Below are 26,084 nucleotides of genomic sequence, written 5' to 3'. Positions count from 1 at the left end.
CAGGTATAAAAGATTATATATTTTATAAAAAAAATTTATAATGCCAAGTAAAAAATAAAGTAAATAAATAAAGTAAAGTTTATCAGTATAATTAGTGATGAGCGAGTACTAAAATGCTCGGGTGCTCGTTATTTGAGACGAGTATTTCCCGATACTCGAGTGCTTGTTTCGAGTAACGAACCCCATAGAAGTCAATGGGAGACTCGAGCATTTATGCAGGAGACTCAGGTTCAGTAGAGGGAAGGTCGTGTGAAAACCTGTCAACCTCAGAAATTGATGGAAACACAATGGAAATGGACAGGAAACAGCATGGGCAGCATGTATGCAAAATTTAGTCTGACACAGCATGGAGGTGAAGACAGATTAAACAAGGTAGAAGCAGTAGCCAGTGAGCCTTCCAAAAATTATACCAGACCTAGCATGGCAGTGAGCACACAGAGAACCATTAAAAGTGAGTGAGGAAGCAAGTGAGCCTCCCAAAAATTAAGCAAGACACTGCATGGCATTGAGCACACAGAGAACCATTAAAAGTGAGTGAGGAAGCAAGTGAGCCCACCCAAAAATTGGAGTGAGTCCAGGGGCTGGGATTTTTAGTGGACACGAACCTAGGTGCTGACAGCTAACTGGCTAGGCCAGCTGTCAGTCACCATCAAGGGTACACCTGATGCCTCTCGACCGGGGGTGGTGAGGCCACCGCCACGGCTAGACAAAAAAATAATAATAAAACAGCTGGCTGGTTGGCGGGGGCTCAATCGGCGGGCCCCCGGCAACCAGTCCCGCTCCTCCGCAGACGTAGTGTGACGTCAGAGCATGGCAGTTCTCTGCGAGGACGCAGAGAACCATTAGAAGTGAGTGAGGAAGCAAGTGAGCCTTCCAAAAATTATACCAGCCACAGCATGGCATTGAGCACACAGAGAACCATTAAAAGTCAGTGAAGAAGCAAGTGAGCCTTCCAAAAATTATACCAGCCACAGCATGGCATTGAGCACACAGAGAACCATTAAAAGTGAGTGAGGAAGCAAGTGAGCCCACCCAAAAATTATACCAGACACAGCATGGCATTGAGCACACAGAGTGAGTGAGTGAGAAAGTGAGTGAGCCCAACCAAAAATTGGAGTGAGTCCAGGGGCTGGGATTTTTAGTGGACACGAACCTAGGTGCTGACAGCTAACTGGCTAAGCAAGCTGTCTGTCACCATCAAGGGTACACCTAATGCCTCTTTATTATTATTATTATTTATTTATAAAGCGTCCTTAATTCCAGAGCGCTATACAATAGAGAGGGGTAACAAGCAGAACAATACAAGATCAAAACAATTTACATGAAGGCAAAAAGACAGGCTGGTACATGGGGGAAGAGGACCCTGCCTGCGAAGGCTTACAATCTATAAGGTAATGGGAGAGAAACAGGAGGTAAAGTGCAGCCAGTCAAGTGTGGTGCAGAATTATTATAGGTTGTAGCCTTGTTTAAAGAGATGGGTTTTCAGGTTACTTTTGAAGGACTTGATGGTGGGTGAGAGCCGGATGTGTCGGGCTAGCGAGTTCCAGAGTATGGGGGAGGCTCGGGCAAAGTCTTGGAGGCAGTTGTGTGAGGTACGAACAAGGGGGGAGCGCAGACGGAGGTCATTGGAGGATCGAAGGTTGCGTGAGGGATATCAGGTCAGAGATGTACAGAGGGGACAGGTTGTGGGTGGCCTTGTACGCCATGGTCAACAGTTTAAAATGAATACGTTGGGCAATAGGGAGCTAGTGGAGGGATTGGCAAAGTTGTGAGGCAGAGGCAAAGCGAGGGGAAAAGTTGATAAGTCGGGCAGCAGAGTTTAGGATGGACTGGAGGGGAGCAAGGGAGTTAGATGGAAAGCCAGAGAGGAGGATATTACAGGAGTCCAAGCGGGAAACAATGAGAGCATGTACCATAAGTTTTGTTGAGTCAGGGGTGATAAAAGATCGGATTCTGGAAATGTTTTTGAGGTGAAGGCGGCAGGAGGTGGTCAGGGCTTGAATTTGGGGTTTAAAGGACAGGGCAGAGTCAAAGGTGACCCCGAGGCAGCAGACTTGGGGGACAGGGGACAGAATGCAGCCATTGATAGTGATGGTGGCTGTACCTATACACACTCTGTGACACACCCTTTACTCTGTGCAAGCAGTTGTGAACTTAGATAGACCTTGCGTATGAAATACAGAAATCAGGAAAAATACTTGTGGTCCCACTAGTTTTGGGGGGCTATGGGATACAATCCGGTAGTGGCCGCACCAATACACACTCTGTGACACCCCCTTTACTATGTGCAAGCAGTTGTGAACTTACATCCAAACTTACAGGAAATGGATGATGAGATTTGTCGAGTATCGTAAGATGCTCGTCCGAGTAACGAGTACCATTGAGTACCCTAATACTCGATCGAGTACCAAGCTCGGACGAGCATGCTCGCCCATCACTAAGTATAATACATTAAATAAAGCCAATAAATATACAATTATTATGTATACATTAAATGAGAAAATATTTTTATTAGTGCCAATGGTGTGCTAGGGCCTGTGCAGTGTCAGTAAATGGTGGAGGTCTTTCTTAACTTAGCAAATTAAATTTGTGTAGCCGTAAGTCATATTTGATAGCTAATAAATCTGATTGATAGATAATTTATCTGACTGTAAATCAAGCAAGAACAGGGATGGGAGGGGGTACGAGGAGGCATTTCTAGCTGGCTGCACTTCCTGGGCTTGAAAAAGCCTCTATGACACTTTGCAGAAGAGAACAAAAGCATGTTTCTATGTTATAGAAGAACGGATGAATATATAAAAGGTCCCAGGTCTCTCAATGATCTAATGTGGAATGTGAAGAGCAGCTGACAGATTTACTTTAAAGGGAAACTATCAGCATGTTAGAAGCATGATATTTCCCTATAGCGTAAGGGTGTGTTTCTGTGTTTTAATCCATATGCTAATAAGGCGGTTTGCTGCACTGGCGGCAGGACTATTGCCATCAATGCAGCAATCCGCAGTGGCTGGTATGCACCTTCTAATGAATATTGGGGCAGCTCTCGGCAATGAAGTCATCACTGCAGAGCACCAAATGAATACTTAGTAGAAGGGGCGGGCCGGACCAGGGCAGATTGGTGCACTGAGGTGGTAGTCTCTAAGATAGGGACATATCAGCAGGTAAAATGCTTCTAAACTGTATATAGGTTCTCTTTAAAAAGCTGAAGGAGAGAATACGTGTTTTTGCTGACCTGAAGAAGTGTCCAGTGCAGCCACAAATTGTGTTTTAAAATGTATGTATTGTTTACACATTGAGGGCATTTATCAAGAATGTCATCTTACACTGACCTTAAAATACGCCCCGCACAGGCACACCTGAGCTCCCAGTGCATTGTCAGTGAAATCTACACCAGCTCAGACCTGGGTTAGATTTTGGTAACAAATTACCCCAGTGTGCTGGCATAAATTGTGATAAAAGCATGCCCCCTCTGCTTAAAACCGGCCCCACTGCCCCACCATCTCCTTTCCTCTCAGTGAGATCAGGATAACTGCATTTTGTGCATATTGGGCACCAATGAGTTTAACCTCTTAAGGACCGGGCCTGAAATGGCCTTAAGGACCGAGACAAATTTTATGACTATGACCTGTGTCACTTTATTCATTAATAACTTGGGAGTGCTTTTACCTATCCGGCTGATTCTGAGTTTGTTTTCTCGTGACATATGGTACTTTACATTTCTGGTAAATTAGTCGATACTTATAACGAATCTTTATAAAAAAAAATAAAATAACGTGAAAAATTGTAAATTATATATTAAATAGCATTAGTAACATGTCTAATTTATGTTGGCGGCATTTATTAAACTATCTTTAATTTTTTTTAGACAATAGGAAGCTTAAAACACTACGTAAAACTACGGCCGTAGTTCTCGCCGCAGAACTACGGCCGTAGTTTTGCAGAGTTGAACATAGCCTTGTGTGCAATTGGATCCCGGCCGGAGCATACACACATCGTATACGCTCCGGCCGGGATCAGTGCGGCGCCGGAAAAAACTGACAGGTCAGTTTTCTGCGGCCGGAATTCAGTGAATTCCGGCCGCAGAAAGACCTGTCAGTTCACACAGTGAAGCGAGCGGCTCCGGCCGGTGGGCTATGGGAAGCTCTGATGCGGGCGCACGCTGTACCGGCCGAGATTATCTGGCCAGAGACCGGCCGTTCCATGACCCTGCCGGGATCACGGAACGGCCGGTCTCATATGTAGTGTGTGAAGTGGGTTCACACTACGTATATTTCAGTCAGTATTGCGGTCCTCATATTGCAACCAAAACCAGGAGTGGATTAAAAACACAGAAACGCTCTGTTCACACAATGTTGAAATTGAGTGGATGGCCGCCATTTAATGGCAAATATTTGCTGTTATTTTAAAACAACGGCTGTTATATTGAAATAATGGCCGTTATTTACTGTTATATGGCGGCCATCCACTCAATTTCAACATTGTGTGAACAGATCCTTTCTGTGTTTTTAATCCACTCCTGGTTTTGGTTGCAATATGAGGACCACAATACTGACTGAAATATACGTAGTGTGAACCCAGTAAAGTGTATTTGAGAAGACTGTATGTTAGAAAGCCCCACAAAGCACCCCATTTCAGAAACTGCACCCCCCAAACTCTGCAAAATCACATCCAGAACATTTTTTTAACCCTTTGGCGAGTCACAGAAAGAAAAGCTAAGTGTGTAAGAAATTTGAAAATGTTAATTTTCTGTGTAGAGATTTTATTGTAATCCAATATCTTTCATAATTGTAACCCTATTAACAAAGAAATGCACCCCAATATTGATTGCCACGTTTCTGCAGTTTATATAAATACCCCATATGTGGCCCTAATGCACTATTTGACGCAACCACAAGCCTCAGATATAAGGGAGCGCCTAGTAAATTTCAACGCCTCCGTTATATTTGGTCATTTTTGACTGTACCACTTTAGGTTGGCAGAGGCTCTGGGGTACCAAAACATAAAAAAAAAACCTAAAAGGTCACCATTTAGAAAACTAAACCCCTCAAGGAATGTCACAAGGGGTGCGGTGAGCATCTGGACCCCACAGGTGCTTCACAGATTTTCAGAACAATGTGGTGTAAAAAAGGAAAAATTAAATTTTTTACACTAAAACGTTGTTCTAAGGGATAAAAGAAAAAAAAACACCAAACGTGTAGCGCAGTTCCTCCCGAGTACGAAAAATACCCCACATGTGGACATAAAGTGCCAAGCGGTCGCAGGACGAGCCTCCAAAGGGAAGGAGCGCCAATTGGCCTTTGGAAGCTGAATTTCACTGGAATGGATTTCAAGGGCCATGTCGCATTTACAGAGCCCTCGTGCTGCCAAAACACTGGAAACCTCCCACAAGTTACCCCATTCTGGAAACTACACCCCTCGAGAATCTAACAAGGGGTGCAGTGAGCAAATGTACCCCACTGGTGACGGGCACAAATGTGGAACAATGTGATGTAAAAAGGGAAAATTTGTAATTTTTAACTTTCACGGCACAATTGTGCCCGTTATCAAGGGGTCCATATCCTCATTGCACACCTTGTTAGATTCCTTGAGGGGTGTAGTTCATAGAATGGGGTCACTTGTGGGGGGTTTTTACTGTCGTTTTCACTGCAGCATGAGGGCTCTGTAAATGCGACATAGCATTCATCGTCCATTCTGGCCAAATCCACCCTCCAAAATCCAAATGGTGCTCCTTACCTTCTGAGGCTTGCCCTGCGCCCAAATGGCGCTTTATGTCCACATGTGGGGTATTTACGGACAAATTGCGCTACACATTTTGCGTTCATTTCCACAAGGGGTTAATAAAGAAAATGAACACAAAACATGTAGGGTAATTTCCCCTAAGTACGAAAATACCCCACATGTGGCCATAATGTGCCATATGGGCACAGGGCAAGCCACCAAAGGTACAGAGCGCCATTTAGAGTCTGGAATGGAGGATGGAGGCCATGTAGCAATTACAAAGCCCCTGTGCTGCCAGGACAGTAAACACCCCCCACAAGTGACCCCATTCTGAAAACTACACCCCCTCAAGTAATTTAACAAGGGGTGCAGTGAGCATATGGACCCCACTGGTGACGGGCACATATGTAGAACATGTGCTGTGAAAATAAAAAATACCTTTTTTTTTTTCATTTTCACGGCACAAATGCGCCCTTCACCAGGGGGCCATATCCCCGCTGCACCCCTTGTTAGATTCCTTATGGGGTGTAGTTTCCAGAATGGGGTCACTTGTGGGGGGTTTCTACTGTCCAGGCAGCACAAGGGCTTTGTAATTGCATCATGGCAAGCCTCCAATGGGAATGGCTTGCCATGACCTAAGTTTATAAGCTTGAAAAGGACAGGAATCCATCAAATTCAACCTGTGTTGATCCAGAGAAAAGCAAAAAACCCTTTTGAGGCAGACGACAGTAGCCTCATTACAGGGAAAAAATTCCTTCCCGACTCCCTAATGGCAATTAGGGTAATCCCTGGATCAATGTGACCCCTGAAATAGGAATAAGGGAAAGAATTTAGAAAATTTAGAACTCCAATGACGTGTGGTACACCTTGAAGTGATCCTGTATGCAGAGGCCGGGGTGATCAGGACAGGTGTCACACTGGAAAATGGTGTCCTTCCTTATTTCCCTATCACAGCACACTCTGTACTTCTTCTGGGGTCTCCTGTTTTCTAGTGTGCGCTACGTCACCTGGAAAATGTTGCCCTGGAACATTACGGGGTCCTTCATATCCAGAAGCCCTGGGTTTGCTCTATGGCTGCTAAATATTAGGGCTTTATTACTACTTCTGATATTGAGTCTGAATGGAGTCTATGACACAGGTGTAGACGCGCGCCTGCATCAGTCTGCCGGCGGGTGCCAGCTGCGGAATGCACAAAGGGTTATACTTCGCCATTCTGCATTGTGCACGTACCCTGAGGTACTCTCACAGAGTTTGTAGAATTTTACGCCATACCGTGATCTCTTATTGAGAAGGTAATGGCGAAAAAGACGTGTTTGGGGGGCAGCATACGCTACGCTACCCCCAGACATGTCACTGGATGATGATGATGAGGATGAATGGAGGAAAAAAGGATCCCCCCATTCATCCTCACTGGCTGTTTTGGTGTCGGAGGCAATAATAGCGTACGCCGAAAACACCCGGGGAAACTTTTTTTTTTACACTTTAATGGCCCATCACTGCGATCGTGGGGGTGGCATCGGCGCCATCTTTTACCTGGACACTAATGGCGATTGGTGCTGTCTCGGACAGCACCAATCACCATAGCTTTCCAGGTCACCAGGTCACCGATGACCCGGAAAGCTGTTTTCAGCTGATATCGGCTGATCTGTATTGATCAGCCGATAGCAGTGATCGTCGGCACGGGGGGGGAGGGGGGCTTAACCACCCCCCATGCCGACGAACAGAGATGGCCTGCTATACATTATACACACAGCGATCAGGGAAACTGCGGGTGTAAATGTACACCTGTTTGCGTTAAGGCCCAGCCTGCGGGGGCGTATATTTACGCCCGCGATCGTTAAGGGGTTAAACAAACCATAAACAAAAAAATTCTAATGCAAGACATTTCCTGACAAATTTAAAGGGGAACTCCAAGCAAAGGTAAAAGCCTCTGGAGTAGGGATGGTTTGAACCCGCCGATGGTCTGAACCCGAACGCTTGGCATCAGATTACCGCTGTCTGCCCGCTCCGTGCAGCGGGCGGATCCAGCGGGAGGACCGCCTGGAAAACTGGGATACAGCCTATGGCTATGGCTTTATCCCAGTTTTCCAGGCGTTCCAAGTCAAACCATATTAGAAGACAAACTATATGCAACAGAGCTGACCATGGTCTGGAACCTGCTCAGTGATGTTTCTAGCAAATATTCCACAAATATCTCTATAGTTATGCAGTCTAAATAGGAAGCCACAGAAATATGAAGTGATTGCTGAGTTTATCTGTAGGGAATGAGAGATAAGGCGTATTACAGTGACCACCATTATCATATGTACAGCCGGCATATTTACTTTATCGTGTACAAGATTTTCAATTTTTTTTTAGTTATGTTAACTTGATTCCATGTTAAACATGAACCATATCATCAGAAGTGAATAAACCAAAAGCTTTATCTAATAGTCACTTCCAACTAATCAAAAATAACAGAGGCCAAGGGGGCATAAAACTGTTTATAACTGATATGTAATGATTTCCAGGACTGTTCGCTGCTAGGTGGAGGTTATTTTTCATCCAGCCAGAGCTGCTTTAATCTAGGCAATGTAGCAACCCCCTAAATAGATGAAAGGGGAATGAAATTTAAACAAATAAAAAGCCTACATGTTAAAAGAATACATAGAATACATTTGTATTTTGTCAAATAGCACAATTTATTTAGACGTTATTTTGCAACTGTGTGTTGGTTTAAGACACCAAAGAGAATATCTATTACTTTATGTAGAAATTGGCAGCAGTAGGTCAAACTTCCAGTCATTATTTTTAAATATTTACTATATTATGACGTATTACTGCTTTTATTATCCAGTTTATGGCTTACAGTTTATGGCTTACATTCATATTCTTGTAGAAGAGACTTGGTTGCTTGCAAATTGTATCTGGTTGATCAATTAACATGTTAATACATTGTTTGTTTTTGTTCACCCTTCATTTTTCAATCGCATAAAAAAAAAAAAAAAAAAAAGTGTCATTAAAAGAAGATGTTACACCAGACAGAGCAATGGCTAGAAAAATATGCATTATAAAAAGCAGATAATTCCATTGCTAGCTACTGGCCAGGATCTGTGCAGACACCTCTGAGAAAGTGTGCATTATGGAGGCCCAACAGGATGGCTGTCTACTGGGAAGATAGAAGTAGTAGTCCTCCTGCCGCAGTCTGGTCACTATAGCTGGCCTCTCATCCACTAGACCAAAGATGGGTGACCCATAGCAGAGTGCAAAACTACAATTCATTTTATGCCTGTACAGTGAAAGCTTGGCTTTGGCTGTCCAGGCATGATGGGAATTGTAGTTTTGCAACAGCTGGAGGGTGGAAGGTTCCCCATCCTTGCACTAGACTTTTCACACTTCTTGGGCCAGTAAGAGGTTTGCACAAGGGATGGTTATGATAGTAGCTCTCCTACAGCACTCCTTCCCTAGTGTTCTGTCTTGTCTCGTGTAAGGCGGAGTGCCCTTGATGTTTTTGAAGTGCAATTGATACTTGGAATATATGGGTTACACTGAATCGACAACTCATGGTTTCCTTCACTTGTCAAAAGATGCTTGAAACTTACAATGCAGGATAGGAGCATGCAGGTCCAAAATTAGGCTTGCTGAGCTAAAGCACAACTTTACATGTTTTTTAATTGTCTCTTTCTCTCGCTTTAGGGCTATAGCAGTCAGATGCTTCAGATATAGATTGTACAAACATTTAAGTGCCAAATCCAATAGAGACAGTTGGCAATTCCCAATCACAAACTTCTTATACTGCAATTCCCAACTGTTTGGTGCAGGTCAAACAACAAATGTAGCAGTGTTAAGCTTCTAGGCCAGGCCAGAATTCTAGGGGCCTAGGCACAAGCTGTAAGGTCCTATGGCAATTACCTCAAAGGCTCAAGAGCATTCCCTTCAAGTTAAGCTTTGCCTCCATTCAATCAATTTACCCCTGAGGGATGGCAAATCAAAGGTAAAAGGAGCCTCTGGGGAACAAAACTCAAGGCCCTATTACACCAAGCAATTATCGCATTGCAAGCCGTATTCAGCCAATTATCAGATCTTACAGCTGATAATCGCTTGATGTAATATCTCCTGTTAAAAGGCAACGATCAGCCAACATGTACAATGTCGGCTGATCTTTGTCTTTCAGCATGTTAAAAATTTTAGAACGATAATGATGGTCTGCTGGCCATTACCCCAAGCAGCAGGAGTGGCGGTAGCAGACCGCCGCCATCTCCTATGGGCTCCCCAGACAGCCCCTCCCACAGATACCGCCCCTCCCCCTCCACTGGCTGTTGCCGCATATAATAGCGAGAGGGGAACGAGGAGCAAGTGAGCACTGATCTGACAGGTTGGCGCTTGCTTGCTCCTTCAGATCATGCCATATAATAGGGCCTTTAGTCTTGGAGGAGGGGAGGGCTGACAGAGCTGATTTTAGGAGGCACATTCATCAAGGCTTACTTTGCTGACAAGCCACCTGGGAGACCGGTGCAAAGTAGCCCTGCTTTAACTTGCTTTCTGACCTTTCACAACATCCTGTAATAAGCCCGACTACAGGGATTTTAAACCCAAAGTTGTCCGAGAGGTCCAGTGCAATATTCCTAAGTGAATCCATCACCCACAGCAGCACCTGTTATGTGACAAATGTATAAAAAATATTTAGACAATCTACAGTTGTAGTTTTTAGTAGTGTATAGATTTTTTATATATATGTATATAAAAAGTCAATTCAGGAAGCCAGAATCAAACCATGGAGGGAAGGGAGTGGTGGAAGGGCATTGTTATTGTGGTTTTATTCAATGTTATTTAGTTATGATATGATTGATATATCCAATATTACCCCGGCATGGAATGGTATTCAGTCACAGTATGGTAGTTTTATTCATTTAGATTATAGTGGGATTATAGTCACTGTATGGTGTTTTTTTCCTGTAACAGTATGGTGTATTAATCATTGTCATAATTTAGTGGTCTTATCCTACTATGGCATGTTGCTGTTTTCCAGTCAAAGTATGGTGTTTTATTTAGTCATAGTGTAGTGATGTTATCCAGTCATGATATGGTGACGTTTTCCAGTCACAGTATTGTGCATTAACCGGTTAACAACATAGGATGAGCATGCTTGTCCTGATGCTGTCAACATTGAATAGAGCGAGTCCAAGACTTGAGGCCAGTCCGCTCTATAGAAGGCTGCTATCAGCAGCTAGGGTTTCCCAGAGGCTCCCACTGTGTTGGCAATTACTTTAGCCCGTCTCCAACTGGCCAAGGCAATCGAGTGCTGAAATGATGGATCAATGCAATACATATGAACTACATTAATGCCTATGAGCAATCAATGAATTACTCATAGAAGTCTCCTACAGAAGTGTATTAAAAAAAATAAAAAATAAATAATCCAATAATAAGTTTAAATCCCCCCATTCCTATTTTTTTTAGTAAAAAAACAACAACAAAAAAACAACACATATTTGGTATTGTAGCATGTGGATTTGCTGGAACTATAAAAATATCACATTCTTGATTTTGCACAGTAAACAGCATAAACGCAAAAACCCCGTAAAATGCAAAATTGCTGATTTTTGGCCACACCACATCCTATAAAGTATTAAATAAAAAATGATCAAAAAGTCTCGTTTACGCAAGTGTAGTACCGATAAAAACTACACAGATTGTGGTGCAAAAAATGAGTCCTCACACAACCCTACAGACTGAAAGATAAAATGTTACGGGATGGTCATCTTATCCAATTATGGATTAATATTAGTATTACCCAGTCAAAATGTGAGTAATCGTGTGGGGTGTGTTATTCAGTTACAGTATGGTGTTGATATCCAGTAACAGTATGGTGTATTATCCACTAATGGTATTGGGGTTTTATTTTGATGTATTTTGATCATCTTTTGATGATGAAACACATGATACTCACATGTTAAATTATTATTGCTTTACTGATATTAGGGCTTTTATTTGAGAGGCTTAAAATCTGGTTTGTAGATGATGACAAAACTTTGCATGCACTGACATTTAATCAGAATACCTATAATTTCTTTTGGATTTGTTTGTTTGGACAAATAACCTATAACTAAATTGTCCATTTATTTCGCTGATTTCAAATAAAGGCTGGCAAAATTTACAACAAAACACACAAAAAAAATGCCCCAAAACACCTAGATTGGTTATGGCATCAGGCCTTTCCATCATTATTTTAAAAAGTGGATCTAAAACAAATCCATCTCGGAAGAGGAGGTGGCATTGTCTCCTGCTGGGGGAGTGTGGAGAGGTAAGCATAACTTATCTATTGTTTTATATGTACTTGAAACAATATACATAAAGTTTTCTCTATCTGGATAACCCCTTTAAGCGCTAGACTGCATTAAAGATGTAAGCCCGTCTCCAACTGGCCAAGGCATTAAAGAGCTTTGTATTCAATAACTGAAATAAAAAAAACATGAACGTTTGAACAGACCCTAGAATTTCAGCTTTCACCCATTCACCTGTTTAGCCTTTAAAGCGGCACTATCAGCAGGTTCTGCCCAGAAAACCTTCTGATATGCCGCAGAAGCTCTTTACGTGATGACTAGATTGCTGTTATTAACGTTTTTCTTCTCCCCCTTGGCTGCAGCAGAATTCTTCCCACTGCGCAAGGACGGCCGGCTAAATTGCGCATGTGCAGTGAAGAGGTCATTATGCATATATGAATATGCATAGTGAGCTGGACGGAAGGGGGAGAGCTGGACGGAAGGGGGAGGGCTGGGCGATACGTAGTGGTGCTCAGAGACGCCGAGCAACGCCCCAAATGCTCTTAAGCCACATATTTGAATAGGGGCAATTAGGAAATTACCAAATTATCAAAAACGTTAATAACAGTGATCTACTCATAAGGTAAAGAGCTTCTGCGGCATATCAGCAGGTTCTCTGGGAAGAACCTGCTGATAGTGGCACTTTAAAGCCATTTTCTCATTTAAAGTGTCGCTGTCGTTATAACTTCCAAAATATAAATCATCAGCAGATGTGAAATAAAACAAGTTTGCAATTTACATTCATTATTTTTTTCTAGTTATCATGCTATAAAACAAAGCTGAACCAGAACTTCAGGTCCAGTCTCCTGAAGGCAGATTTTTAGTCTTGTGCTGGTTGAAAAAAAGAGACTATACACATTAATTCTGACCAGTACAGAGAGGGAAAGTTCAATGTTTTCAATGTCCCTTGAAAAAAAAAAATGTAAATTGCACACTTGCTTTATATCACATCTACTGTTGATTTAGATTTTAAAAAAGTTATAATAGCAGGTAAACTTTTTTTTCTAAATTATTTTTCTAAATTGTTTTCCAAATTAAAGTCACAATATAAAAAGAGACCATAAAATACTACAGTATATAAAAAGAATAAAACTAAACTGTAAATCTACAGAAAACCTGCACATAAATGGCATGTATCACATAGATTGCATTATTAATTGGAGCCATAGACTGAAACATCTTCTTTTCTTTTAACCAGTCTCTATTTTATCGATTTCTTTTTTTAGTACATTAATATGGGGGCCATCTTGTTTTTAACATAATTTAGAAATATGCTTTACAGCAAGCCCCATGAACATAGAACAGTGGTCTGGAGCCGACCCTATTCATTAGAACACGAGTTTTGTTTAGGCATGCTCTGTGCTTTGCTAAGGTCATCCTACCTGTTATGTGCAACAGCTATTGTGAATGGTGTCTTATCTATACACTCGTGTCATCTTTCATTGTTATTCTGTCCGTGATGATAAGGAAGACACTACTGGAATGGAATTTGTACAGAATAGCAAGTCTCAGCTTAGTTTTAGTGGTCAGAGAAAAAAAAATCATCAAAATGCTTTTAAAATGTATGTTTAACATGACTCATTAATGAATTTATTGTTTTATATTCTGCTGCAAGCAAATTATATATATATATATATATATATATGTGTATATTATAATATATATATATATATATATATATATATATATATATATATATATATAAAACCCCTACCCCCCCCCCCCCACGTGGATCTACGCCTAACTGAATCAACTGCAACATTCAGTCTTGTTGTAAGTATTTGGATGCTATCCCTCGCAGTCTATCTGCAGCCCTTTTTCCAATAGCCTTCTGTTTCAAATTAGAAGCCTGATCCGTCGGACTAAAATCTAATTTCCCATACCTGATTTTGCAATGTAAAACCTTAGTCTCAATGGAAATCCATAAAACCAGGCAAAAACAATTAGCCGCTAAAATAAACTTGGCATTAAGGAAGCAGATCCAAGGACAGTAACCTTATTTATTCAACATTCCTTTTTTTTTTCCAAATTGCTTTGCTAAACAGCCTGTATTAATTGTTCACGACCTACACCGCATGCTTCAATGAAAATAAATTACTTTATTTCTCTCACACTACCAGTGACAGTGTAACTTAATTTCATTAGCTCGAATCTGTTGAGAGTATTCAGATTTCCATAGCAGGACGCACTTGAAATGAAAAGATGCTTTCGATTCTCAATTAACAGAATCATTTCCTTTCAACTGAAATGAATGTTATTGAAACCAATTAGCATGGACTGGAAAATCTCTCATTAATGAGGGGAGTGTGGGTGAGTAAACAGCAATGAAAAGATGAAATTAGAGTAGAGCCTCTTCTTGTTGGGCTGAATAATTACATGCTTAGTTGCCTAATTGTCTGGTGAAAGGCATAGCAGTGGTAACAGCAGATTGCTGTGTTCATTAGGCTGCAAAAGGCCACCTGCTGCTGTGTCTCGTTCTCCTGCAGTCTATATACACGTGTTACTCCCAGGGGGTTCATATTTGGACACAAGACTAACTGTGAAAAGCAAATGAGCTTGCCAATATGCTGCAATATTGTGTCCTTTATGCCAAAATACAGAAGCTTAATATGTCAAATTCAATGAAGAAAACTAACAGGGAAAATTAAGTCAACTAAGCAAACTGACCTTATAATACATCTCGGTGTAAAAAAAAAAAAACCACGTGTAGATATCAGTCCCTCCGTACAGATGTTCTGTCTGGCCCAGTCTGCTCCAAATTATACTGGACAAAAGATAAATTACAACTCTTATGGCCCTTGCAAGTTTTTTTTTTTACCCCTTTTTTTCCAACAATGGTAAAATGAAAGCTGCTGAAATTAGGAACAAATGTTAAAATATTACAATCCAGGCATAGAATTGTTCCTATCTGGTCCGCTCAGGCACTTAACATCAAAGCTGTAGGGCTTCTTTGTCTAAATCCTTTGTGATTTCAGGTTTTATGTACACGTGTCCTATACAGACAAACAGATTGGCTTCACAAGAAAGCCTCAGTCCTACCAATGTGGTATTTATGTTTCTGGCATTACATTTTTCATTATTAGCTCACTGAGAAGTGAAGTGGCTACATCAACCTTTGCTTTCGCCTCCTTAGCTAACTAATGTTGAAAGCAGCGGATTGTTCCTCTTTCACCTGATGGGAATGATAATTTGTATGCCGTTCCTTTATCTAGGTAAACAATAATTATTGCTTTGGTGTTTCCAAAAACATAAAAGGTACCCAAATCTACATTCAAAGCAAATGCTCATAATACAGCTGCTATGTAATGTCAGGTATTATCACTTTGCTTGTTTATTGCTAAAATCAAGATGGTCTTTCCCCTGGTTTACATTAATATTCTAACAAATCCAAGATGCAATGAACCATCTGTTTGGCCTCATTGAGTTACCCTCAGACAGTCGGGCACCAATTTTTATTGAGAATACCTGATACTGCTCTAGAAATGCATTGCATAATTGAAGATCTGATGCACATTACAGTCAATGGTAAGGTTTTGTCAATGAAAGAATCAGTCAAAACAGATTCAATGAAGTTAATTTCCAGTGAAAACCCGAATCAGAGATTGTCAAGTCATCCACAGTAACTGGTGTTACTATGGTTACTATGGATTTCCATTATACATTTCATTAGAAGTTACGGTTACAGTTCTTTTGGTCGAAGAGTTTTTCTACGACAATTCTACTACTTTGCTCAAGATGCAAAGCAGATCAATGTTATCATAAGAGGACAGATTCAGTTTCAACCAATCAAATCCATTTCTTAACATTATTTAAATGCATTGGAAAAATTAAAGTTTATTGTGGGCCATAAACCATGTAAATGAGGGGATGTGCAGCCAACAATGATGAAATTGTCCAGTGATGCAGAGATCATTCATGCTGCCCTACCCACACAGTGATTAGCCATGTACTATACTCCTTAAAGGGAATCTGTCAGCACCCAGGCCTACCAAGGTGCTGACAGTATGCTGTAGTTGACAGTCCCCTTGTGAGCATGGTACCTTTTGGTAATTTGTCTGTGGGATGGATTATACACAATCTCTGGTCTCCTACTGTAATGAAGAGTCAAACATGAGTTGTGGCTCACCATTTATGCCACACTCTGGAACACCTCACCACTGCTTCCTCCTCCCTGTTTTTCATGAATAATCAATGCTGCCCGGCCTCCTTCTCACTCAGCTTTCAGCCAGTGTGTCTGATTGCAGATCAGTCCTCTGTAGGCAGTTTATGTCTGAAAGAAACACTCCAGGTATGGTTGAATCTCTGATCCCAAATGTGTTGCAGCTGTGGTCTAGCAGTAAATCTCCTGTCTAGAGACCACCAGCAGTTCTTTCTTTGGTTCGAGTCCCCTATGGATATTAAAAAAAAAATTTTAATACAATGATGCGAAAAATAAAGAAGTTTTTTTCTTTTTTTCCTGATCATTGTATTAAAAAACTAAACTAATTTCCTTTCCATCAGGGGTGGTCTGGTTGTCTCTGGACAGGTAATTTAACCCTAGACCACAGCTCCTACACAGGCTAGGAGACTCAACTATATCTGATTGCAGATCAATCCATTGTAGGCAAATACTGACTGACAGCTGAGCAAGCAGGAGGCAAGGCAGCATTGATTATTCATGAAGGAGGAGTAAGGAGGGATGAGGTGTGCCAGAGTCTGGCACAAACGTACATAAGAGTCAAAGGCACAACTCCTCTTTGACTCTTCATTACAGTAGGAGACTGTAAAAGGTACTATGCTCACTGGGGGACCGCCAACTACAGCACACTGTCAGCACCAGTGGTGTTGACACATTTTATTTTTTAACTGAGTATGGTTTACTAGATCAACACTTGTTTATAGACACAGGTTGGCCCACATTAACCCTTTAAGGACAAAGCCCAAAATGACTCAGACTCATGACCGCACCAATTTTCATTTTTGCACTTTTGTTTTTTCCTCCTCCCCTTTTAAGAGCTCTAGCACTTTCACTTTTCTTCATTACAGGGCCATGTAAGGGCTTGTTTTTTCAGGAACAGGTGTAGTTTGTAATGGCGCCTTTTATTCTACCATAACATGTATGACAGAACCCCCAAAATATTATTTATGAAAATTTAAATTGGTAAAATTGGAAAAAACAATGCAATATTGTGGGGTTCCTGTGTCTACGTAATGCCCTATACGGTTTAAGTGACATGGTACTATTGTTCTATATTTGTTGTTTTTTTATTGCAATTTATTATTAAAAAGGTCCTATTGTGACTATAATGGTTTTAGTTTTTCACCTATGGGGCTATATGGGGCATTATTTTTTGCACCATGATCTCTAGTTTTTATTAATAACATATTTGTGTAGATCGGATGTTTTGATCACTTTTTCTTTTTTGCACCATGATCTCTAGTTTTTATTAATACCATATTGGTGTAGATCGGTGTTTTGATCACTTTTTTAGTAATCCTGACGCTTTTTTCTCTCTTTTCGTTAACGCCGTTCACCCTACGGGATGGCGATTGATATATTTTAATAGATCAAAGCAGGGGCGTAGCTAGGATTCATGGGGCCCCATAGCAAAAAACTGTATGGGGCCCCCCTCTCCTACACACTAATGTACATATATATATATATATATATATATATATATATATATATACACACACACACACACACATATACTCGGTGATGTGGCCAAAAAAAACATTCTCTGTTATATACCTTTTGCTTAACCCTTTATTTACTGCAGTGTGTAAGTGATCCAGTGTTCTCTTACATGCTGCAACACAAAAAGGGTTAATACAGAAGACAATTAGCTCTCTCCTTTGCTACTCCTGCACTGATAACCCCTGACCTCTGCAGGAACTCAGAAAACAGAGGTCAGAGGTTATTAGAGTAGTCAGGCAGAGAGCTAATTGTCTTCTGTATTAACCTTTTTTTTTGCAGCATGTAAGAGAACACTGGGTCACTTACACACTGCAGTAAATAAGGGGTTAAGCAAAAGGACACAGGAGGCTCTTATCTTCCTTGGGCCCCCTCCCTCCACGGGCCCCATAGCGACCGCCTTCCCTGCCTCTATGGTAGCTACGCCACTGGATCAAGGAATTATGCATGCTAGGGTATATAATATGTTCATTTATTTATTTTATTATATTTTATTTATACTATGGGAAAGGGGGAAGATTTTAATCTTTATTGGGGGAGGGGCTTTGGGGCATTTTTAAAAACATTTTTACTTTATTTTTTTACACATTTTAAGTCCCTCTGGGATGTTCAGATTGCATACACTAATCATTGCTGTGCCATAGTCATAGCATTGATCAGTGTAATAGGCGCTCTGCTCAATGAGCCTGCCTGTGGCAGACTCAATGAGCAGACCGCCAATCGGACCGTACGGAGGAAGGTAAGAGACCTCTGGCAGTCCATCAGAGCAATCGGGACCCCAGTCACACTGCGGGGGTCCTAATCAGTAAGTGACAGGAGATGCTCCTGTCACTTACGCTTAAACTCTGTGATCGCGCCGCAGCAGAATGCAGCCGGCCCCCACCTGTATGAAGCACACTCCGGAGCGCTCTTCATAACTCAGGACATACCTGTATGCTTAGGGTCGTCTGGTGACAGGTGGCCGGGGCGTTTAGGTATGTCCTAGGTCGTCTAGGGGTTAAAAGGCCCTCAGGGGCATTCACTCGTTCCGTGATTACGGTTCATGCACGCAAGATATACTATAGAACAGAATGTGGGACTCCTGTCATGACGATATATTATGTTGTCAGGAGCTCCAAAAGCATATTAGTACTGTGGCAAAAAGATTTACACTTTGTTTAAGCTCCTCTGGTATGTTTACATACAATTGTAGTCTAAACTTTTTACATATGAGTTAAGGGGACTACTTAAAAGAAATGCTTTGCACCTTATTGTGCTATATAAGTAATTACACCCAGAATTTTGGTATGCCCACAGTCCTATACTTATTTGATTGTGTTTTGAATACTTTTTTTTGTTTTATTTAATATATATTTAATTGGAATCTTGTTATGTGGGTTATGTTTAACCACAGGTATATCTCAGGGCTATCTTTTCAGCAAGGAAGTTATGCTTTGTAATTCAATATATTTTACATTATCACACAGGCACAAGTTTTATATCTGTGTATTATATCTGCTACAAGTTTTAACTCTTACCAGAACCTTTTAACTAAACTTTTCAAATAGTGAGCATACATCTAACTGTAAATATAATAAAATAACTAATAAAAACTATGAATTAATGATTAACTCTTTGTCTTTTGTCAATCCTGCAGAAGTTTTATTTTTTTTTATTTCTTTATCATACCCTTGTGCCATCTGGATAATCCAGGAGATAAGATGCTCCCCAGAGTAATCCTGGTGCTAAATATGAATAAATTTCCATATTTTACATAATTAAATACTGGTATATGTCCATGCATGTCTATCTATACATCTTATATTTGTCATTACTCATAAAATAAATATTAGACCTTTGTAGTGTATTCAAAGCATCACTAAATGACTAAACTTTACTGGTAGCTACTTTTGTATTCTATGCAATGAAATGATAGTAACAACAGATGTTTATAAAGATCTGTTAATATTGCAAGCTTCATCTGCAGCTGTCTCAGTAAAGACCATTTACAGAGAGTTTATTGGTCCTTTTCTAAGGCTAAAGGGATATAAAATGTTGTTCATCAAATCAAAAATTGATTGTCTATCAAAATGGGACATAAACAAGGCAAACAATAAATACATTAATTCCAATTAAACATCATGTTTTTAACACTGGTTCCTATCGGCTATGTTCACACTTAGTATAACATTGTTTGTTGCTATGCAGTGGACGGTGTTATACTGCTGGATGCCTTATCAGCTGCTGTATTTGCTGCAGGAACATTATCTTTTTACAACTGCTGGGTGTGCCCACAATTAAATTAACCATTGAGTAAAGTGTAAAGTATGGCTGCTGGCTGTACTTTACATTGTGTGAACAGCGAATAGGCATGTACAGTATTTTAACGCCTGTTCTAAAGAATGGATGTTAAAAAAAACAATGTCGGAACACAGCGTGCGGCATTGCATTGAATTCAATACAATACCGCCGCTGCAGCAAAGAATACAAGATTTCATTGCAATCAGCATCCATTCTTTTCCAAAAAATAATGTTGTCTGAACATAGCCATCAAATGACATTGGCTAGGTTCACACTCAGTAAAATAAAAACAAAACATTTGAGGCCCACCATACTTCTTAAATAAGGCCCTGCCCCCTTTTTCTGTCTGGATTCACTAAGAGGTGTGCACCCCCTAGTAAACCCGGTCAGATGTAGATTTATATCATGATCTACACCTGCGAGCAGGTGTAAGCCATGATAAATCTGGTGGGGAAGGAGACCATGCCCATCAGGACGCCCATCCTTCAAGTGAGCAGGGGATACGCCAGCTGTACTCCAGGGAAAAGGGGAAAATCTGTGTTTTCTCCTTGGCCTATGCCTCTGTTGCAGTCTTTGTAAATGTCCCCCAATATGTTTGTTCCCAGTGAGCCATGGTATATGACAGCATACCTCTTCAATAGAATAGCATGTAAAACTACTGTTCCCAGTTTGACCTCAGAAGTGGTAAAGATGTGCCAGGAGAATTTGTTTCACCCATCATAACTGCAGAAATTACAGATGCAGACAGTACTGATGAAACACAGTTAGGCAGACTACACAGTGATATCAATGACTATTCGGGGACGTGCTCTAGAGTCATTCAATTATTTCTTCATCTTGTCCAGACCACCATGATTTCTTACAGCTACATCTTCTTCCAACAGAGTTTGGCACCCAGACAGAATTGACTTCTCCCTCAGCAGATCCTCCTCCTCCATATGAAGATAATGCTAAATATAATATATACCCATGAAATTCAATACACGCTGTACCTGCTGAAATCCATTATAATAAACCCTGCCCCTCAAATGAATTATACAGTGTGCCTCCATATATAAATTATAAAATATGCCTTTATTTAGGAATTTATTATATACTGTGTCCTATATAACCCCATATAGGAATATGGTGTGCACCGATATATGAATTAATACACTGTGCCCCTCTATATAAATGAATATACTGTGCCCTAGATAGTATTAGGTGCCCTCCGTGCCCCCATATAGTATAATGCACCTTTTGTGCATCCCCATATAGTAATAGTCCCCTCTGTTCAGCCTCTATATGGTAATAGGCCCCTCTGTTCTGCCCCAATATAGTATTAAGCCCCTCTGTGCAGCTCCCATATAGTAATAGGCCTATTTGTGCAGCTACCATATAATAAGAGGACCCTCTGTGCAGCCCCTATATAGAAATAGGCAACTTGCAACTTCCATATACCGTATTTTCAGGCGTATAAGACAACCCTAACTTTTCCAGTTAAAATATAGATTTTGAGATATACTCGCCGTATAAGATTACCCCTCTTCCAACTCACAAAATAAAAAATAATAAAAAAAATCAGACAACAGAGAAGGAGGTACAGTAATACCGGTAGGATACAAGGGCAGGCTAGACGGGTGAATAAGGTCTGTCTTCGGGACACAACACAGCACCACTCTACCAGATCTCTTTTTTTTATACCCCGGACATCTGCAGCTTGCTCTGCTGTCATACTGCTGCCACATACGATGGGGATGTGGCTGTTTTCAAGCATCCCTATCGTATGCAACAACTGCAGATTCTCCAGTCCATTTCTGAAGTTCTTCAGCGCGCGCCTGATAAGACAACACCCCGTTTATAGGACGAGACTTTTTTGAAGGTTTTCCTGGGTTAAAAAGTAGTCTTATACGCAGGAAAATTCAGTATTATTAGGCCATTTTCTGCAGCCCAGATGAAAATTACAATAAAAAAATTTTTTCACACTACTCCACTGCCACTCTTCTCTTAGCATGCAGTCTCTTGTCTCCTCTCTTCCAGTGCACACAGTGTGTTATAGCGACTCTGTGTGTACGAGAAGCCCCAGCAGCCTGTACTGATTTAATGGTGCATGCACACTCTTGAATGGTGTGCTTACTCAGGGAACTCAGCCATTAGGGCCTACTGGAGGGTGTGACTCCAACTCTTGGTGGTGGGCCTGAGAGTGATCAGCCCATGGTAACTATGCTTCTGTCAGAGGGAGTTTTGGCTCCTCTTATGCACCATATAATTGCTATCTCTTACTCTCTATCAGCAGGAAAAATGTACCTTTATAGGAACTTCACTCTTTGGGATTTTGTCCCTGTCACCTGTACACTGTTTTTAACTTGCAAAAAATATTGACATGTGATCAGCAAACAAATGGATAAACTCAACTGTTAAGTTTAGGTCAATGTTGGAATCATCGGAATCCAAACTTTAAAATTTAAAGCAATACTGTATTCACCAACCCATTCCCCAAATCACTGGTACTATCGTTTTGATTAGATTAAGTCCTTCCTGGTCATGCTTTTCAAAATGCACCCTTTGCCTTGGTTAGGGTACAAAATTATCTTTTAATCTGCAGCAACCGAGTCAATGTGGCATGGCCTAGAGCAGGGACGTCAAACTCAGGCCCTCCAGCTGTTGCAAAACTACAATTTACATCATCCCTGGACAGCCAAAGCTTTAGCTTTTGCTGTCCAGGCATGACCGGAATTTTAGTTTTGAAACAGCTGGAGGGCCTGAGTTTGACACATGTGGCCTAGAGTGTCTGTGCCCCAGACCTGCGATGCCTCTGGTTTCTTCCTCCCCTCCCTCCTCATCATTAGGAACGCTCCTGCCAGGATTTCTCCCATTCATCACTTGTCTAAAGAGTGTGCATATGCCTTAACGGTCCGAAGCTGCATATGTGCACTGACAAGCAATGAATAGGAGAAAACCTGCCAGGGGCGTTGCTAATGATGAGGAAGGAGGGGAGGAAGAAAGGAGATTAAGGTACAGACACTCTAGGCCAGGGATGTAAAACTCAAATACACAGTGGGCCAAAATTAAAAAATAGGACAAAGTCGTGGGCCAACCTTGATAATTATTGAAGCACGAATGCTTCGGTCCTGGCACTGTCAGTGGTGTGCGTCTCCCAGCCCTGTGCACTATGATAATTACATGATAAATTGCTATGACATGTTTAAACCCCAACCCATGTAATAGCCAACGTCCCCCAATATTACCCCATGTAGTAGCCAACTCAACCAAAATAGCCCCACATATTAGCCAGCTCTCCCAACAGTGCCCAAATTATAGCCAGCCCCCCGAGCCGCCCATATAGTAGCCAACCCTCCCCAATAGTCTCTTTTGTAGTAGCCAACCCTCCCCCATAGCCTCATATATAGTAGCCAGCCCTCCCCTGTAGTCTCATATATTAGCCAGCCCTCCCCCATAGTCTCATATAGTAGCCAGTCCTCCCCTGTAGTCTCTTATATAGTAGCCCTCCCCCATGGTATCATATAGTGGCCAGCTCTCCCCAATTGTCTCTTATATAGTAGCCAGCCCTCCCCCATAGTCTCTTATATAGTGACCAGCCCTCCCCAGTAGTTTCATTTAGTAGCCAGCACTCCCCAGAAGTCTCATATAGTAGCAAGCCCTCCCCAGTAGTCTCATATAGCAGCCAGCCCTCCCCCATAGTCTCATATAGTAGCCAGCCCTTTCCCATAGTCTCTTATATAGTAGCCAGCCCTCCCCCATAGTCTCATATAGTAGCAATGGCGAGCCAGATGTAATACAAACTCTGAATTGCGTGGCGGTCCAAAAATAATGGCACCGCGGACCAAATCTAGCCAGAGTTTGACATGACTGCTCTGAGCCATGCCACATTGACATAATTTTTACATTTTAAAATATACAGCCGTAAAGGACTTACTGTCATCAAAAAGACAGTACAGTATCGCTTTAAAACCACTGACTGTAAGCAGTTTTTGTAGAATCCTGCAAAATTTCTAAATTTATTGGACCTCAAGAAAGATCTTTGCACAATAGTAGCTAATCAGTCAGAGCTTAAGATAAGGAAACCAGATGGATAGCCTCATAAGTGACTGATGCGAGAACATTCTCTGTACAACGCAATGGGGAGAATCAAAGCTACATACGGTAGATAAAAGGCAATAAAAATAACATACGAGGTGGAAAACTATGAGTAGTGTACTATTTATCCCACACAAGTAGAACATGGCCTAGTGTATACCTAGTAGGCAATTAACCACCCATGCACATTGTAACTTGCATTTTATTACTATTGTTTGTTTGAGAAATTGTCACAGCTAAAAATTCATCTTTGCTCCTTGTTTCTAAAATCATGTATTTATATTATGATCAGTATATGTGTTATGGGAACTAGACAGGCTTGGAACCATTTAGCGACTTTAGTTGGCAACCAGAAGGAACCTTTTTGTGTTGAGACTGATTGATTTTGATATCTATTTTTTTGTTGTTATTATTGTAGCATGTTTGTGTAACAAGATTTAAAAAGTTAGTATAACAGAAATCACATGTGAAGTTTGCCGTTTTCTCATATTTCTGCACTTTCTGCATGGTCTTTTTTTCTATAATAATGATTTTCTCACAAAATGTCTCACAAAAGATTCAAGGGCCCTGATGCAAAAGCTCAGCTTGGGTCCCTCACCCATCTATTGTTTTATAGATATGCTATCTCCTATATATGTTTATGGGAGATAACCTTGTGCTAAACATGCCTTGCAGGAGCTCCCCCTTCTCTCTTTTAAAACACATGGTTGTTCAGTTGAGTCAGGCAATGCCTTGCTTCCCACTTCAACTGGTTCAGTCAGAATAGGCGGGGAACTAAGTGGGGGCCTCTGCAGCTATTGCTCCTTTCTGTATTCCAGGAGCTGCAACACTAACCTGATCCTGGCCACCCTGACTTCAATTCTTGTTCTTAAACAGCACAGGCAGACACCATAGGTGGTAGCTACATATAGTGTCTTTACAAATTAGCAAAAGAAGGTTAACGCTCTTACAGTTCTTCTCTGCTCTTTTCAGTGCAGCCTCTTGTTTTATGACTTTACTTCTTTGACCTGTGTGACACTTCTGCACATGTCAGTGCTGCTGCACAGACCTCTATATCTTGATAAGTATTGAAGCTGCATGTTAGAGGCATAAGCAGTCAGCCTTGTGGTCAGGGGCCCCCTGAATTATAGGCCCAGTAGCAACTGTGACCCTAGCATTAATGCTTCAGTTTTTATTGGAGGCATATTAGGAAGAGCCCGGCACTCACCAAGTAAATTATGCTTCTTTATTGTAGTGTAGCTGTCAATGCCGCGGCGGCGTCCCGTGTTCCGGGCCACCGCTGCGACCTCCTCCTGCCCCATGCAGCCGCCGGCGTCCTTGTGCAGGGACCCGGCGCTGCTGCTAGTTCGGCCCCTGGGGGCGCCTCACCTCTCCTCCGCTCCTGTCTCAGTCTGTGCCGGCGCGCGCGTCCCCACCTCCTAGGGCGCGCGCGCGCCGGCTGCCTCAGATTTAAAGGGCCAGTCCGCCCTTAATTGGTTAATTGCACCTATCACTCCCTATAAATCCCAGCATGCCCTGTCCCTTGGGTTGGAGCCTCTACATGCTTCCCATAGCGTTTGGCCCAGCCCCCTGTTGTTCCTGATTCCTATCCGCTACCTGGTCCCTAGTCCTTGTTCCTGCTCCCCTGTCACTCCATTGCTCCTGTGTTCAGCCTGTCACCTGCGGTTACGCCTACAGACCTCTGCCAGCACCATCTTCTGCCTACTGCTCCTGCCACGCCTCGCCTGCCGTCACTAGCAACCAAGCCAGGGGTAGCGACCTGGGGGTCGCCTGCCGCAGCAAGTCCATCCCGCCTTGCGGCGGGCTCTGGTGAAAACCAGCGGCCCCTTAGACTCCGCTCCCTGGTGAGGTTAGTGCCACCGCTGGTGATGGTCCAGTGGATCCACTACTCCAGGCGTTACAGTAGGCTCCAACCATGGATCCCGGCGAGGTGCCTGATATCCGCGACATAGCCCGAGTGGTCGCCCAACAGGCTCAACAAATCCAGCAACACTCGCAGCAGATCCAGCAACTCACTGCCGCCTTACAGCAGCATA

The 26,084-nt window shown here is 41.9% G+C and overlaps 1 protein-coding gene across 1 annotated transcript in view; it reads right to left on the bottom strand.

Annotated features, from left to right (window-relative positions):
• Nucleotides 1-26,084, bottom strand: part of LOC138795231 (uncharacterized) — a 168,117-nt gene that overhangs the window by 113,287 nt on the left and 28,746 nt on the right. The window contains exon 3 of the mRNA XM_069974224.1: nucleotides 10,180-10,348. Coding sequence (XP_069830325.1) covers nucleotides 10,180-10,348 — 169 coding nt within the window. The remainder of the gene's footprint in view (nucleotides 1-10,179; nucleotides 10,349-26,084) is intronic.

The sequence above is a fragment of the Dendropsophus ebraccatus genome, chromosome 6 (assembly GCF_027789765.1).
Source record: "Dendropsophus ebraccatus isolate aDenEbr1 chromosome 6, aDenEbr1.pat, whole genome shotgun sequence".
Classification (NCBI taxonomy): domain Eukaryota; kingdom Metazoa; phylum Chordata; class Amphibia; order Anura; family Hylidae; genus Dendropsophus; species Dendropsophus ebraccatus.
This window is presented reverse-complemented; position numbering and strand designations above follow the sequence as displayed.